The 17,221-nt window shown below is 31.0% G+C and overlaps 3 protein-coding genes across 3 annotated transcripts; all 3 read left to right on the top strand.

Annotated features, from left to right (window-relative positions):
- Positions 1–2,939: 2,939 nt before the first annotated feature.
- LOC124932791 lies at positions 2,940–3,358 on the top strand. Its single transcript, XM_047473470.1, has one exon. The coding sequence runs from the start codon at positions 2,981–2,983 to the stop codon at positions 3,191–3,193; it is 213 nt and encodes a 70-aa protein (XP_047329426.1). The 5' UTR covers positions 2,940–2,980; the 3' UTR covers positions 3,194–3,358.
- Positions 3,359–6,127: 2,769 nt separating this feature from the next.
- LOC124930750 lies at positions 6,128–7,361 on the top strand. Its single transcript, XM_047471100.1, has 3 exons — positions 6,128–6,514; positions 6,590–6,649; positions 6,736–7,361. The coding sequence occupies exons 2-3, from the start codon at positions 6,602–6,604 to the stop codon at positions 7,321–7,323; spliced, it is 636 nt and encodes a 211-aa protein (XP_047327056.1). The 5' UTR covers positions 6,128–6,514; positions 6,590–6,601; the 3' UTR covers positions 7,324–7,361.
- On the top strand, positions 7,359–13,239 carry LOC124930749. Its single transcript, XM_047471099.1, has 20 exons — positions 7,359–7,544; positions 7,636–7,713; positions 7,806–7,940; positions 8,095–8,213; positions 8,300–8,605; positions 8,680–8,770; positions 8,854–8,959; positions 9,064–9,174; positions 9,663–9,826; positions 9,897–10,017; positions 10,111–10,335; positions 10,679–10,872; positions 10,962–11,129; positions 11,209–11,314; positions 11,393–11,530; positions 11,816–11,977; positions 12,067–12,267; positions 12,368–12,562; positions 12,667–12,738; positions 12,829–13,239. The coding sequence occupies exons 1-20, from the start codon at positions 7,402–7,404 to the stop codon at positions 12,979–12,981; spliced, it is 2,988 nt and encodes a 995-aa protein (XP_047327055.1). The 5' UTR covers positions 7,359–7,401; the 3' UTR covers positions 12,982–13,239.
- Positions 13,240–17,221: the final 3,982 nt, after the last annotated feature.

Raw genomic sequence — 17,221 nt, 5'->3', positions numbered from 1 at the left:
TTAATGAACATATTTGACTATATATTCTTTAATTATAAATTTCCTCTTCATATCTTAATTAATCTTATCTATCAGTCAATCACCGTCCAACCGGCCAGTAAAAACATGTACATCTCTTCTCAACCCCCCAATTCCAACTATTCTTACCTTTTATGACCAAGCTAGTTGAAAAAAAAATAAAAAAAAATAAAAAACCTATAGAGAAGAAAACTCATCAACATAATTTAAAATATTCTTACTTAAAAAAATAAATCAAATATTTCAGATTTGATTCATAATAGAAATACTTATATTTAAAAGGATCATAACTTGTCCTAAACTAATAAACTAATAATGATGATCCATGATAAGACGAATGGGTGTTCGACTAATTTATAAACAACCAAACATTTCTCTTGGCGTAATTAGAGAAGACAATGGAAACATTTCTCTTGGCGTAATTAGAGAAGACAATGAATATCGTACCGTACTGTATATCCGATACTCGTAGGTACACTAGTCAGGGTTGGATATTTTAAATCGAGATTGAGGTTAAAGATGGAAAAAAATTAAAAAGTTACTCAATCGGGTTTGGAGTTGGGACGAGGAGTGTGTTAAACTCAAAATCCGATAAAGACTATATTATTATTTTTTTTCTAATATAAACAAAGTTGTTATATTTTTCAACAACGACAATATAAGTATGTATGTAATCAATGTTTTTATTTCGATATTATTAGTTTTAAAATTATTTATGTTTTTTTCTACAATATCTACAATCTTATCCCGACGAATCACAGATAAAAATACAAATAAAGATACCCGTAAAATTTAGACTCGAATCATCCAAAAAATGGAGTTCTAGTATATGTATTTAACTACCCAGTGTAAGTTAAACGATGTCATACCTAATTGTAAGAGTAGTAATTCTCTACTCATACAGTCATACTTAGTAGTTCAGTCTTACTGGCCGTTTTGTTTTTTCTGGGTATATAGTGCTAAAAAAGTAATTAATATATTTTTATTTATTTATTTTTTGTTGGGGGTGGAGATTCATCATAGTATTAATCAAATAATCCATCCGTATATTTCGCTGTCTAGATCCCAATCCTTAATTTCTCAATGTGCTTACCATGTCATTCGTCGTGAGTCATACATCATACGTCATAATGATGCTATATATCTATAATTTCTTTTATTTATTTGTTAATTTAAATCAGACAAGTCCATAGCCCATCAAGTGTGCTTAAATATGTGGCCTTAATTAATAGGCCCAATAAATAATGGGTTTTCTAATGTCCAATAAGGACCCATTTAGGAAAGTATTATAAGTCCACTTTTATAAAAAAAAAAAAGATAACGGAAATTTTGATATAAATGAACTTACCTAATAAGCTAAAACGATATAACCACTAATTAATGCAGTTTAAAATTTGTACAAATCAATTATAAACGGTTTTATTACAAATTTTTTTATCAACATTACCTAAAATTGGTAACCATCTTGTTCACATTTCTTATCAAAATAGAATCAATGTAATTCAAAACCCACTTTCATTCTTTTAACATGCAATTCTATGTATAGTTGATATTGTTAGAATTTAGACTACGTAGATTATTTCCATTATATGAATGGAAATGAGAATTCAAAAACAATTCTGAGAATGGGTGAGTCCCAAGAATAAAATCGAGTTAGTGGATTTGTCCACATTGGTAAAATAGCAAAATGTAGCATTTTCCATTAATCCAAGTGGGGTTTAATTTATTTGCATAATGCATTTTATTGCATAAAAATAAATAATATATTTGGATTAAATATTAATTGAATGAGTCAGTTAAATGAGTATTAATATCAATGTGCAAATGAGAAATTTTCAATTTAAATGAGTATTAATATCAATGTGCAAATGAGAAATTTTCAATCAAATGCAATGATAAATGCATACGTTTGAAACCTTTCACATGCAAAATTGATGAGAATGCAATTAATTGCATTAATTGATTTTATTCCTACGTTAAAAAATTAGTCATTATGTTGATTGGCTAATTTATCTTTATATATCTCAATTGATAATACGTTGTCAAGAAGAGATATAACAATTACGGAATCACATAGCTTTATATCTTTCAATCACCCTAAATGAATTTTTTTTTTTGGTTTTATTTTCAACATCACAAGAAGCTAGCTACTTCTTAGTTTTTCAGAAAAACCTTCCATTGATCATTTTAATTGTGGCTTCACACAATTCTGCTTTGATCCCGGTGATAGTTCAGGTACGTTGGTCAAGTTCGTTGTGTAGTGATTCTGGTGCTGAATCACTACTAGATTCGTTGTACCCTGGGAGACAGCCATCTACGATAAGCTCCAGCACAAACAGGAGACGGTGGAACTGTTTTAAGGGAAATGTGCTAAGCACATGCCTCGAATCAACATCTCAATCGGTGATTTCGTTCTTTGTATATCTTATTTATTTTTATTTATTTGTAACACCATTTTATATATATTTTCTGTTATTTCAAGACAAGAATACTAACAAATATTGGATATTTTTTTGTTTTGGGTTATTTAGAATAGTCTCAATCTCAAATAATCAATAAAATATTAAAATAATTAAAGCTCACACTATAAGGTCTAGGTTTTTATATGTGCTAAAGTCCACTTGTAGTTGATACTAGGGTTACTCAATTGCATAGTTCATAGTTGAAATTAATTTAGAATATAAAATAATCTAAAGTGAACATAAAGAAAGTATTTAATTAAAAGTGGTGGAAAAAAGGAAGAAAAAAAAAAGAAGAAGCAGGAAACATATAGATATGTATCTACATGATAAGGAAGAATTAAAGCAAAGGGCATATATGCTTTGTGCCTGGGGGGCATATATGCTTTGAGGGGTACCCTACTTACTATTAGCCATGGCCATAATAGAATCATATTCATCATATATTCTCCTCCTCATCCTCTTCATCCAAACCACAACTAGTATTATTGTAGATTGATTATATGATGAAAGACTGGGCAGCTCCTATAATAGCATCGGCCCTGTTTGCGTTTCTTTCGCCGGGATTGTTGTTTCAGATACCGGGAAAGAGTCGACCGGTTAATTTCTTGAATATGAAAACAAGTATGGCTGCTATTCTTCTCCACACACTAATCTATGCCTTGTTGCTTATTCTTTTACTTGTTATTTTCAACTTTCATCTTTATCTCTACTAAACCATGCATTATTATTATATCCATCTTTCATCAATTGTTGCTATCGTTCTTAGAAATATGTCTTTCATTTCTTTGATGTAACATCCGTACTCATAATAATTTATCGCTTATTGAGTTGTCATATGTCAATCGAGGATCTATATATGGCTCATGTTTGTTTGTTCTTTTTTTTTTCTCTAGATATTGCCATTTTTATCATAAGTTGGAAGAAATTATCTTTGTTTTTATTTTATGTATTTTGAAATAGGGGATTCATTATGGTGGTGAAATCCAAACTAATATAAGTTACAAGTCAAAATTGATGTAAATAAGTGGCACAAATAAACCAAATAATATAATATGGAAGAAAAAAAACTAAAAACAAAAAGAAGTAACTTTCGAGAAATCATTGCTCAGGTTCTATCAAGTTTAGGTAAATTTGAAGTTAAGAATTTATTTGGTACTCTTTTTGCATTTCTACTATCACCTTGGAGCTTGTTTGAGGTCTGTTATTTGATGTTTTTTATTTATTAAAAATCTTATTCAATAAAAAAAAAATTATTTGAGTTTTTAATTAATTAAATTATTATAATGTATTTTTGTATTTAAAATTATTAATTTTTAAATATTTTAATATTTTAATTAATAAATGAAATAATTTTATAGTTAAAAATATATAAAAATAATATTGCAATGAGCTTATTTACTATAGATTCAAATCTTTTAAAACATATAATAAACTAATAGTATATTTTTAAGATAATTTTTATGAATATTTATTCTTTTGTGGTTAATCTCATTTGAAACAATTTTTTTTTCTTAAATTACAATGGTAAGAAGTTTAAAAAATTTAAAATTTGATTCTCACTTAAAAAAAATTAATTTAAAACTAGAGGAGACATTAATTATACAAAACTTTTCAAGACTCTCTTTAGTATAATAATGGGAATTTTTTAGATATTAAACTATATGCTAAAATGAATCGTTATATATAAAAATGAATGTGAGAATTAATTAAAGAATAAAAATAGAAATAGATACATGCATTTTCAAATCGGTGATTTAAATAATTAGAAATAGAACATGGGTCCTCCCTTCACTCACTCACTCTCTCTCCCATGCTTTGCTCTTTTTTATTTATTTTAATTACAGCTGGAATCCTTTTTTGTTTTATTAGTCAAACAATTATAACATGATTAAGACACTTTTATAAAAAATAAAATAAAAATATTATTAATAGTTTTTAAATCTACCAATGTTCTAACACTAATCACACACCAAAACAAGATAATCTAAAAAAAAAACATGAATACGAAGGAAATTTATACAACTAAACTTAAAAAAATTAAATCACATTAAAAACTTCGACACAAAATATTATATTCAATTTTCACGGAAAATAAACAAATCAACATGACTTAATGTGCTGAAAGATTCCTAAACAAGATTGTAATATCCAAAACTTGGTTTTATATTTGCATACCAATTTAAACATATATATATATATAGATTTCTTAAAAAAATAAAAATATTTGTACATAAAAGTTACAAACTAAATTAATATTAAAATCTCTTAAGTCAACATACAATAATTTAAAACTACCTAATTAAGATGAGTAAAAACTTGCCCAAAAAAAAATTAAAAAGGAATGTTGGTTGTGAATGACTGAATAATTAGTTGGAGTTATTGAGTTGGGTGAGAATTTAAAATAAGAAGAAAAAGAAAGGAAAAAGTTGAAAACTTTAATTAATAATTATTAAAAAACTATACAATTCAAAATAAAGTAATCTTTTTGGGAAATATTTTATTAGTGTAACGCCAACATTTCAAATTTCAAATTGCTTTTTGTCAGTGTGAACACAAATGTAATCAATCCATGCAAGTAAATGTAAATCCTTCTTCATCTTCACTTGTTTATTTTTTCTTATTCTACTAAGACTTGCCAAATTAGAATAATAATAAATCTTGTTTTTAATTTAAAATGAGATAAAATATATATTAATTAATTCTAAAGTACATATTATGATGTATCAAAATCCAATTACTTTATACTTTTTAAATTGTTAAAATAGTACCGTTACTTTGTCTCTATTTAATTTAATAAAATATATTTAATAAATAAAACCATTATTCCTGAATTCGTTTTACAGGGGCAGATACTTGCGGCGGACATTCCTTGTTTGATTTTGTATTATATGATTTTTTTTTAAATTATAAATTAATCACTTTGTTATTTTACTCAATATTTAGTACTCTTAAATTACCTTATTAAATTTATAAGTAAACTTAAAATATTTTAAATTAAAGAGAATTATAACGGTTAAAAATCATGCTACAAAATTATATGTATATTCGTTTTCTTATTTTTATAACAATTTAATTTATTGAAAATAATAAAATAACCCGAGCAACACGTCAAAACCCTATTCCATAGAGGGCATAGGTGGTGGGACCCCACAACACGACCATTGAGACTCCGTCCAGCTCCAAAACATTTTTACAACGGTCGACTCTCACATTTTGCCACGTCACCGGTCGCCCACTATATCCTCATTTCCTATTTCTTCTCAACCGGTGGTTTTATTTGAAATAGTCTTATATTTAATTAATTAATATTACTTGTATATATTTATTAGGAATTTTAATTTATTATTACTTTAGAAAATTGTACTTATAAAATCAATGCCGCTCCTGAAACAAACAGTCTTTAAACGACAATTATAAGAAATTTCCATAGCCAGTATTTGGACTCTTATTTTATATGTATTTTTTTTTGAATTCATATTGTTAATTAATTTTCTTTTTTTAAAGTTACTCACTTTATTTTAAACACTCATATGGATTATATATGGTCAAAGTCTATTAAGTTCAACCTTGAAATGAATTCCAGTATTTTCGAGATTAATTAAAATCAATATAATCCTTAAAAATAAAAATATGATTCATTTCTATAATTAAAGTTTTTTTTGGGTTCACAATATTAACCTTGCTTCTTCTTCTTTCTTGCAAGAAAGAGTAATAAAAATCATTGCTTTGCAAACAAATTTACATAGATTTCTGAAACTCAAACGTTACCTTATTTCTAGAGAGAGAGAGAGAGAGGCGTCAGTTGCAGTAGCCAGCGGTAGAGCGGCCATTGATGTGGGTAGTCCGCTGGATCACACAAGAGAGTATTCTTAGCTCTTCTCTTTCGATCGATCTATCTATCTATTTGGGTTTTTCTTCTTTTCATCAAGAACGGTTTTTTTTTCTCTTTACTACCCACCATTGACTACTTAAGGAACATTTCTTCACCAGCTTCAACCGGAAAGCTACATTTACTATCTGGGTATTGAAGTTTGGTAAGTTAATTGATGTTTTATGGAAGAATCTATGTATTCAGTTCAGTAATCTAGATTTTCCTTATCTGCTAACAGTCGATTAATACAATGTTCACCGACGGCCTCGACAGTAACGCTCTCCGATGGGTCAAAGAGGTTTGTTCTTCTCTTAATTTCATTATTCCTTCTCTGAAATCCTTCAAACCCACTTGAATTAAATTGGGTATTTTTGCTTCTTTCAGGGGAAACGTCAGTCGTACGAAGCTAATAATCACAATGATGATTCTTACAAAGTTCGAAACCTACGACCCATTATAGGTCCTCTTTCAGGTTACGGTTCGCGTAATGTTCACGGTAATATCAGCGCCTCTGCCTCAGATGATGATGACATGTCAACTGATACTGAAGAAGAAGAAGGAGTGTACGGTGGACGGCGATATTTAATGGATTCATCTCCTCAGGACGATAGAGCTCGGGCTCCGGCCAATGCGTCTTTTCCTAGACAAAATTACGGTAAACATCGTTATGCAACCGATTCAGTCTACTCGGATGATATCAGCTCTTCAATGGAAACAATTGGAAGAAGAAATTTGGATGAAAGAACAAACCCTGGATCTAGTAGACATCATCCATTGAGAAGAAGTAGTAATAGGTATACGGATGAGGAGGATTCTGATGAATCCAATGCCAGCTCTGAATTTTCAAGCACACAACCTGTGGAAAAAGGATCAAAGGCTAATGTTAGATCGTCATATGCATCTGATGGATATGGTTCTAGCGTTTATTCTGTTGCTGCTGCTGCTGCTGATAAGGTAATTGAATCTATATAGTATAAATTCATAAGATCGTTTTTATTTGACTTTTGTCATTTGCAGGGATTAGATACTAGAAACCTGCATAATGAGAAGATGTCGGATGATGATGATGATGATGATGATATTCCTAGTGCACCTCCATTTATTGGTTCTACTACTAAAATTTCGGAGGAGCTTCCTTCTGGAATAAAGCCGCAGATGAGTGCAAATGGAAAGGTGCCTCATCAACCTGTTAGGTCTGCAATAATTTCCTTTCTTGGATACATTTTTAATTAGTTTTTACAGTTGAGTTCTAATTTATGTAAACTATCCATTATTGTTACACAGAACTGCTAGTGTTGTGGGAAGTGGTAGTGATGCACACGCAGGATCGGTTCCAGCTCGATTGCCTACGTTTCATGCCAGGTTTTTGATTTGGATTTGTTGTAATTGATACACTTTGTTGTCAAATTATAAGTTCCATTTGATTTGATATTGTCTTGATTTTAATTTCTCAGTTCTCAAGGGACATGGCTTGCTGTGATTGCTTACGATGCATGTGTTCGCTTATGCCTTAATGCCTGGGCAAAACAATGCATGGAAGCTCCAATGTTCTTGGAAAGTGAATGTGGATTGTTGCGAAACGCATTTGGGTATGTTCATTTCTTTCTTTCTGTAGTATAAATTGAAATTGGAGCAATGACTCTAATGATGTTTGTCTGTTATTCTTTGAGGTCTTGTATGTTTTTTGTGTTCTGAGGAAACCTATGACTGTTTTTGTAATGGATCTTGGGTTTTGTACTATAGGTTGCAGCAAGTATTATTGCAATCAGAGGAGGAATTGATGGTTAAGCGCTCTTCTACCTTGACTAATGAGGGAGCTGCCCCTAAGCCTCGGAAAATGGTTGGGAAGATGAAGGTGCAAGGTAGTGTTTCGCATCCTTCAGTCCAAAATGATAAAAAGAAGTAAAATGGTTACTAACAAATGCGTTGTTTGTTAATAAAATGGCAGTACGTAAGGTCAAAATGGCGATGGATCCACCGACAGGGTGCACATTCTCGTCCCTCAGCTCGAAAAAGATAAAATTGGATAGTATTCGGTATAAGCTATCTAGTGTAGGATTAAGACTTTCCTCTGGTTGGCGGGCAGTTAGGAGAATACATTTTTCTCCCAGGGTGCCTCCAAAAGGGTCCTTTTCTCTACAGACCAAGGCTTACGTGAAGGCTAGTGCTAAGTATGTAAAACAGGTCTCGGGGCTTCTGAAAGTTGGTGTGACAACTTTGCGTAACAATTCATCTTCTTACGAAGCTGTGCAAGGTTTGTATATTTTGTTTTTGGGATAGAAAAAGAGTAATTTACAGTAATTTATTATTTGAATCAAATTTCAACAGAAAACACATACTCTTGTTTCATGCGGTTGAAAAGTTCAAGTGAAGAAGATGTTATTCGGCTGCATCCTGGATCGGGTGAAACTCATGTATTGTATGTATCATCTATTTCTTTTTTGAAATTGTAAACTATTTTGGAAGGTTTATTGACCAAAACCACCTGTACTTGTTATACAGTCTCCCAGATAGCTTAGGAGATGATCTCATTGTTGAGGTTCATGATTCAAAGGGAAAGATAATTGGCCGAGCGCTTGCCCAAATAGCTTCTGTTGCCGAAGATCCAGTAAAATTTTACTAAACCTTTGTTATCTTCATTTCATTTCTGAAATTGGGTTGATAATTTAAAAAACGGTGCTTACGTTGAAGACTTTTATTTATTTATTTTAGGGCGACAAGCTTCGTTGGTGGTCCATCTATCAAGAACCGGAGCATGAGCTTGTTGGAAAATTGCAGCTGTATGTTAATTATTCTACGACTTTGGATGAGAACAATCTAAAGGTATGCTTTTACTGTTTAAATTATTGAGCGCTCAAACATCATTTAGAACACAAAATAAACCAAGGCCTTCTTTTGAATGAAGGGTTATTTGTTTTTAATCAAAAAATCTCTTCTCAATCACTTCATCAATCAAATAATTCAAATCATCCACTAAAATACCCTTACTTTATTTTTGTTATGACATTTAAAGTACCAAATATAAAGGATATTTTTTTTCATTCAACCCAAATAATATATTTTTCAACAAACAAGGTTTTTTTTCCGAAAGAATGAGATTATTTGAAAAAAAAACTACATCAAACAAGCTACTTTTATAGTCTTTGTTTTCATTGTCGAGCTTTGATTTAGCGATTTTAGCTTCCTTTTCTCCGCACAATCTGAGAAATAGTTACCTTTTCTTTACCGATTCTTCTACCGTGATAGTTTACACCATTATTTACTCTCACAGTTTGATAAAAATACTTCTGAACTTCCTTTTGGGGCCATAGTGTGGCTCTGTTGCAGAAACAGTTGCATATGATCTAGTATTAGAAGTAGCCATGAAGGTTCAGCAGTTTCAACAACGGAATTTGTTGCTGCACGGGCCATGGAAGTGGTTACTAAGCGAGTTCTCAACTTATTACGGAGTTTCTGATGCATACACGAGATTAAGGTATTAATAGTCCTTAAGAAAGAAATTCCTTTTATATTAATATGTTCTTGACATTTGTTCTTTAAAACAGGTACCTATCTTATATAATGGATGTAGCCACTCCAACCGCAGACTGTTTGACACTGGTACACGATCTTTTACTTCCCGTCATTATGAAAGGAGACACTAAAAGAACACTGAGCCACCAGGAGGTATTTCTTTTCAAGATATTTTTATTAGTTTTCTAAGAAAAATGACCCCCTTGTGTATTTTATTTCCTAATTCTTCTCCTTTGTTGTGAAAAGAACCGAATATTAGGAGATGTTGAAGAACAAATCAACCATATTCTCTCTATGGTTTTCGAGAATTACAAATCTTTAGATGAGACGGCACCATCTGGAATGATGGACGTTTTCAGGCCTGCAACTGGCATTCCTGCACCTGCTCTCGAGCCTGCTGTTAAGCTCTTCACTCTTCTGCATGATATTTTGTCGCCTGAATCGCAGACAAAGTTATACGGCTATTTTCAGGTTCAGATGTGACCACGATCTTTCACGCAATTCTTTGGTCTTGTTTGATGGGGGTTATTTGAGAATAATTTCAAATAACCCACTATCCAATCAGCTGTACACTCATCAATCATATCATGAAATACCAAAATCAATCTATATTTGTTAAAAAAAACTTTTTTTTATTGAAATCCCTAGTGCCTTATTACCCAAATAACCTAATTTTCAAAAACCTACATCACTTGGTTATTCAAATAACTATTCAAATACCCTATATCAAACAAGGCCTTTATTTCAGAGTTCTCAAATTCGTTTTTTCTTTTTCTGAGTAAAAGTATTTGAATGTTCTATTCTCACATCACAGGCTGCTGCTAAGAAGAGAGCAAGAAGGCATCTGACTGAGACAGATGAATATGTCACCAGCAACATTAATGAAACTGTTTTGATGGATCCCATTACCTTTTCTACCGCATATCAGAAAATGAGATCCCTTTGTTTTAACATCAGAAATGAATGTTATACCGATATAGAAATTCACAATCAGCATGTTCTCCCTAGGTAAGATGATCATATCCCTATGTCAACTTTTACTACATCGATTTTTTTAGGATAACCATGAAATTTTACTGTTTTTGTTGTTGTTGCAGCTTTATAGACCTTCCAAATCTGTCATCAGCAATATATAGTGTAGAACTCTGCAATAGATTGCGTGAATTCCTCATTGCTTGCCCTCCGGCAGGTCCATCACCTCATGTAGCAGAACTCGTGATCGCAACTGCAGATTTTCAGAGGGATCTTAGTAGCTGGAGAATTAGGTACTGAATCGATAGTGTCATATATTCTTCATTAGTTAAACATTCACTAATCTGCAATCACTTGTTGTTCATGTGCCAGTCCTGTAAAAGGTGGAGTTGATGCTAAAGAATTATTCCATCTGTATATTATGCTTTGGATTCAAGATAAGCGTATTGCTCTACTCGAGTCATGCAAACTAGACAAGGTAAAAAAAGAGAAAATATTCACAGTTTATCCACAAGGATCAAATTATCCAATCATTGTTCCACCCATTTATTTACAGGTTAAATGGTCGGGAGTTAGAACACAGCATTCGACGACGCCTTTTGCTGACGATATGTATGACCGCTTGAAGGAAACTCTGAATGATTATGAAGTTATAATTTGTCGTTGGCCAGAGTACACTTTTGTTCTGGAGAATGTATGTCTTCTTCAATGGTTTATGCATTTTTTTAAAAAACAATCTCTTAGGTTTTGAGAGGATTCATGAAAATTTTCATCATGCACCTCATTGAGATGTTTGATATTGGGTTATTAAAAAAAACCTTTTATCACATCAAATTACTTAATTCATAAAATCAAAATTTTTATGACTTTAAATACATTTTTCTTAATAATTTAACCAAAATAATCCGAAAATAACCCATTTTTTCATCAATCAAGATCTTGAATTCATAAAAAATAAGAAATTACATGTTCACTGTAGGCCGTTGCTGATATAGAGAAGGCAACTGTGGAGGCTCTGGAGAAACAATATGCAGATGTGCTGCTGCCATTAAAGGAAAACATGGCTCCAAAGAAATTTGGTCTTAAATATGTACAGAAGTTAACAAAAAGATCGTCATGCCCTTACGTTGTCCCTGACGAGGTAAAGTCTATTTTTGTTTTATTTTGCATTTCAAAATGTTGGTAAATCCTTTTCATCTGGCTGATTTTGGTTTTTATATAAAAAAAAAGCTTGGGATTCTCTTAAATTCCATGAAGAGAATTTTAGATGCTTTGCGGCCCAAGATAGAACAGCAATTCAAGTCATGGGGCTCTTGCATTCCCGATGGAGGAAACACAGCCCCGGGAGAGCGTCTAAGTGAAGTTACTGTGATGATTCGAACCAAGTTCAGAAACTATATCCAATCTGTGGTGGAGAAACTAGTGGAAAACGTTAGTACTCACTCAATTGACACTCTGTTCTTAATTAAATTAATTCGATTTGATAAGAAAAGAAGATGCTGAATTTATTTATTATGATTGATTGTTGCAGACAAAGCTGCAGAATGCTACAAAGTTAAAGAAGATACTGCAAGATTCAAAAGAGAGTGTGATTGAATCTGATATTAGAAACAGGATACAACCGCTAAAAGACCAATTGACTAACACGATAACCCATCTGCAAGGGATCCTTGCAACGCAGGTTTTCATTTTCGTCTGTCGAGGATATTGGGATAAGATGGGGCAGGTGAATGAATGAATGAATTAAATATATATCTTCAATGCCTTTGATTAGATAATAGATAGATGATATTCATTTGTTTTGTTTTGTTTTGTTTGATTGGTTAATAGGAAATTCTTACCTTCTTGGAGAACAGAAAAGAGAACAAGTCATGGTATAAAGGCTCAACCATTGCAGTCTCTGTAAGTCATCATCCATATCGAAATTGAAAAATGTGGTAGGATGTTTTCGAAGATGATAATTTTAACAGTGTTTGAGTTTTATTATTACAGATTTTGGATGATACATTTGGATCACAGATGCAACAGCTGCTGGGGAATTCGCTTCGAGAGAAGGATGTGGAACCTCCAAAAACGATAATGGAAGTTCGGTCAATGCTTTGTAAAGATGCACCGAGCCACAAGAGTAACTCTTACTATTACTAAGATTTTAATTCTCTATTTATTTATTTATTTGATTTGTAGATAGATAGGCAGATAGATAATCATCTATACAGGAGGAGCAAAAAGAACTTGGTTAGTATTAGTAATATGAGGGAGTTATTTTGTTTATGCTTTTTTTTTCTACGTGAGGTGATTTTGACTGCTGAGAAAATCCCCCTAAATCCTTGCACCTTATATTTTGTATTATTAATCAAATCATATTATTCTTTTTTTAATGTTTTAAATCAGATGTTATGATGATTTTATTTTCTTCTATATTAAAGTTCCTGTTCAAGTGGTACCTGAAGAGAGTGTGTCTAAGAAATGATTTTGATTCGCATTAGAAACACTTTAAGTTGAGATGAAATCGTGTGATTTTTTCAAATAAATAAAAAAGTTACACAATATGAAATTTTTTGAAAACTTAAAATCTATTTGATCAAATTGTAGAATAATTGGCATAACTAAAAATGTGAAAAAAATTCAACACATCCTGTTGTCCTCTTTGCATGTGCTAGAGTGGTTACTTTTTTTTTGTCATTTGGTCAGTATTTTGGCTGGCAGACTGCATCATTTCTTTGACTTTTTGTCTCCGATATTATTATTGTTTTGTTGTAATCAAATTAAGGTACATGTACTTTCAGACAAAAGGATCCAATGTTATAATTTGGAATATGTATAAAATTTGAAAATATTTTAAAACATCTGTTTCGAATTATTAACCAGTTGTACAAATTATACATTATGGAAAATTAATATGAAAACGAAGAGAAGAAGTCTAAACTATATATCTCACTTATTTTTGTTTTATGTGACATTATTTAAGTTATTAAGTCTATAACAGAAATATTTATTCTTTTCAGAATATTTTTATTCTTTTTAAGGAATCATTAGGATTTACGATTAATAGAGAAAATTCTAAACTTATTTTTATGGATAACAATCCTCTAATCATTGACAAACATTAAGGGTTTATAATCGGTTCTCTCACATTGAAATATATCAACTTCCCTCTCAGCTCCAAATCATGTGAGATTTAAAATTCTATCGTTTGCCACAATCTCAATTTTCACTATGACACAATCATTAAAAAAAATTCATTGGGCAACTCTAAGTTTTCTAAAATCACTCACTTAGTGAGATGAGACACAACGAAGTTTGACATTGTTGACGGCGGAATCAGAATCATGGACTTCTTCATTTTTAACATTCGCTCATTTGTAAATGGTGGTGGTGATTTTTCAACGAAAACACAAGCCTCTACAAAAAAACAATCATCGCTAAATACGGACTTTAAGATAACGAAGGGATGTCTCTCTCTAAGAAAAAGTTTATGAGTAGAAGTCTATTGGTTCGTATCATAAATGTTCTGTGACATCTCAACGGAAATTTGTGAGACTCGTATTGGAACATTTTATAAATTTTTATTAAAAATGTGGCTAAAATGACCGATTATTTTCGTCTCACACCTACTCAAAATGTTTGAAAAAATATTTAAATAGACGATTTTTCACCAAAGAGGGAGACAGACAGACTTTCATATATAGATGCTCTTACCCATGTTTCGATTGATCTGGATACGGACGACGAATTTTCTTTAATCATTTCTCAATTTTAAAACTGTCTACATTTATCATGCATTCATCTAAAAGACTCCATCCCGATTTTCCTTAAAAAGATGTGTGAAAATAAAAAACTACATAAAAAATGTTGTTTGGTTGAGAAGTTATCAATGGAGAAGGTTTGATATTTAACAAACTGAAAAATAAATTTATCTCGCTAATAGATCTAACATTTGTTTGAAAAGTAGATATACATTAATCATATTTTTCTTGATTATGACATTGCTAAGAGCATACGAGCTTTTCTATCTATCCCCCTTCATTTTTAATGGAAAACTCTAATAAATATCATTGATTTCATGGTCAAATAGATTGAATGGAGTTCTAACACAATTAAAAACCAATTCCTTTCATCTAGTGGACAATTTAAAAATAAAAGAATTTTTAAATTAAAAAGTTATACATATGATCATCTTATAGGATTCATCTGTGTTCGTCTCCATCTAAAAAAGGACTTGTACGACTATTGATATTAGGGGTGAACATTGGGTGGTTTAATCTGAAATCCAATCCAATCCGAATCCTAAATATTAATTCGGATTGGATATTTCGGATTGGACTGAGATCGAATCGGATTGAGTTCGGATTGAATTAAATCGGATTGGATTAGGATTATCCAAATTATCCAAACTATCTAAATAAAAAATATTTTTTAATTAATTTTCTTTAAATTAAATTTCATCTCAATATAATATATATTTTACTTATCATTGATATTTATTTTTATTATTATTATTAATTTTTTTATTATTTTTTCAGATTCAAATTTATTAATAATAAAAAAATTCAAATTTTAAAAAAAATTATTGCTAATTTCAAGCTGATATATATAAATATTTTTTAGTTTGGATTATCCAAATCATTTTCAATCCAATCCGTATCTGATTCGTATTAATTAGTAAAATGGTTTGGATTACGGATTGGATAAACTTAGTTTAGATTTAATACGGATTGGTTTTACCCATTTGCTCACCCCTAATTGATATTTAAAATTGTTAAGTTATTTTCATTTTTATTATTTTGTTTTTTCCTCCTTTACAGGCTTTTTAGAGCATCCCATCGGTAGGTACAAATCTGATGTGGACAGAATTTGTACATGGGTACACTAATGGGGAGATGAGTACAAATTTGGAGAGAGAAACAAATGAGAAAAAACCAAAAAAAGTGGTCCCCACCCCACTTTTTTATGCAAGATTACTTGAATTATTGAATTAAAAAATATTGTATGAATTAGATGATGTGGATGGTGGGACCACAATTGTACTTGAGATGGTTGGGGAATAAAGGTATAAATTGAGAGATATAATTTATTTGTGATGTGGCTGATGTTGCACATATTTGTACCTATGTATGAGTACAAGGATGGGGATGCTCTTAATAAGAATTGATATTTTTTAAGAGAAATGATATTCTCAACGACAAGTTAGCGCAAGACCTCTTACGTGGCCTTGCCAGCTAGGAGAGAGAAAAAATAAAAATAAAATTGAAACTTTCTATTTCCCCCAAAACCAAAATCCTATTATTTCTATCTCTTCTATTTCCCCTAAAACCAAAATCATATTCTTTCTCTCTTTTGTTTCATTCTCTCTCTTTCTCTTTTGTTTCATTTTTCCTAAACCCACCCACGATTCTCTTCTTTCATTTTCACCGACTTCTCTTCCGATCGATCGAAATGGTAAGACTTTTTCCGTTTATGAAACGTTTCATTTTTTCCCAAAACCAAAACCCCCACGACAATCTCTCTCTTTATTTTTCGTTTCCATTTCCCAAAACCCAACCCACTGTCGATCTTACTGAAACGTTTCATCGACTTCTTATCTTTCGATCGATTGAAATATAAAGTCTTTTTTCTTTCTTTCGTTTATCTTCCGTTCGAAATGATTGTCATATCAATATTTATGTTTAACGTTTATGGTTTAGCTGCTGAATCGATTTAGATTAGAGTTCTAAAAGATCTGGATCTTCATACATGACCTACAAATCAAATTAACATTACAATAAGATTATTGACTAGAAATGCTAGTTTCGGGATCAGAAAAGCTGGTTTCGGGACCCGAAACAGGCAAAAAAAAAAATTCTTTTTTTTTCGAAATGAGTGGTTTCGGGACCAGAAATGAGTGATTTCGGGATACTTTTTTTTAATTTTTTTTAATCAGAAACATTATAATGAATCTTAGAAAATCAAAAATAATTGAAGATAATGTTATTATACTAGAAATTTATATAATTAAAAATTTATTTACAATGTTACAATCTGTCATTTATATCACATTTAAAATATAACCTACAATTTGAGAGATCTCAAAAAATCTCATTTCTTCATTAACTTGATCAATAAAAAGATTTGGATCTTCATACATGACCTACAAATCAAATTAACATTACAATAAGATTATTGGTTTATAAAAAAATAAAATAGTCATAAAAGATCGTATAGAAACCATTTCGGAGTTTGAAATCACCCTAAATTGGTAATTTCGGGACAAAAAATACTGGTTTCGGGATTAAAAATGCTAGTTTCGGGACCAAAAAAACTGGTTTCGGGACCAGAAAAGCTGATTTCGGGACTCGAAATGAGTAGTTTCGGGACCCTAAACGGCAAAAATATATATATATATATA

This window comes from Impatiens glandulifera, chromosome 3 (assembly GCF_907164915.1).
Source record: "Impatiens glandulifera chromosome 3, dImpGla2.1, whole genome shotgun sequence".
In the NCBI taxonomy this organism is placed as follows: Eukaryota; Viridiplantae; Streptophyta; class Magnoliopsida; order Ericales; family Balsaminaceae; genus Impatiens; species Impatiens glandulifera.
The sequence above is the reverse complement of the archived record's forward strand: the minus strand, read 5'-3'. Positions and strand labels throughout refer to the sequence as shown.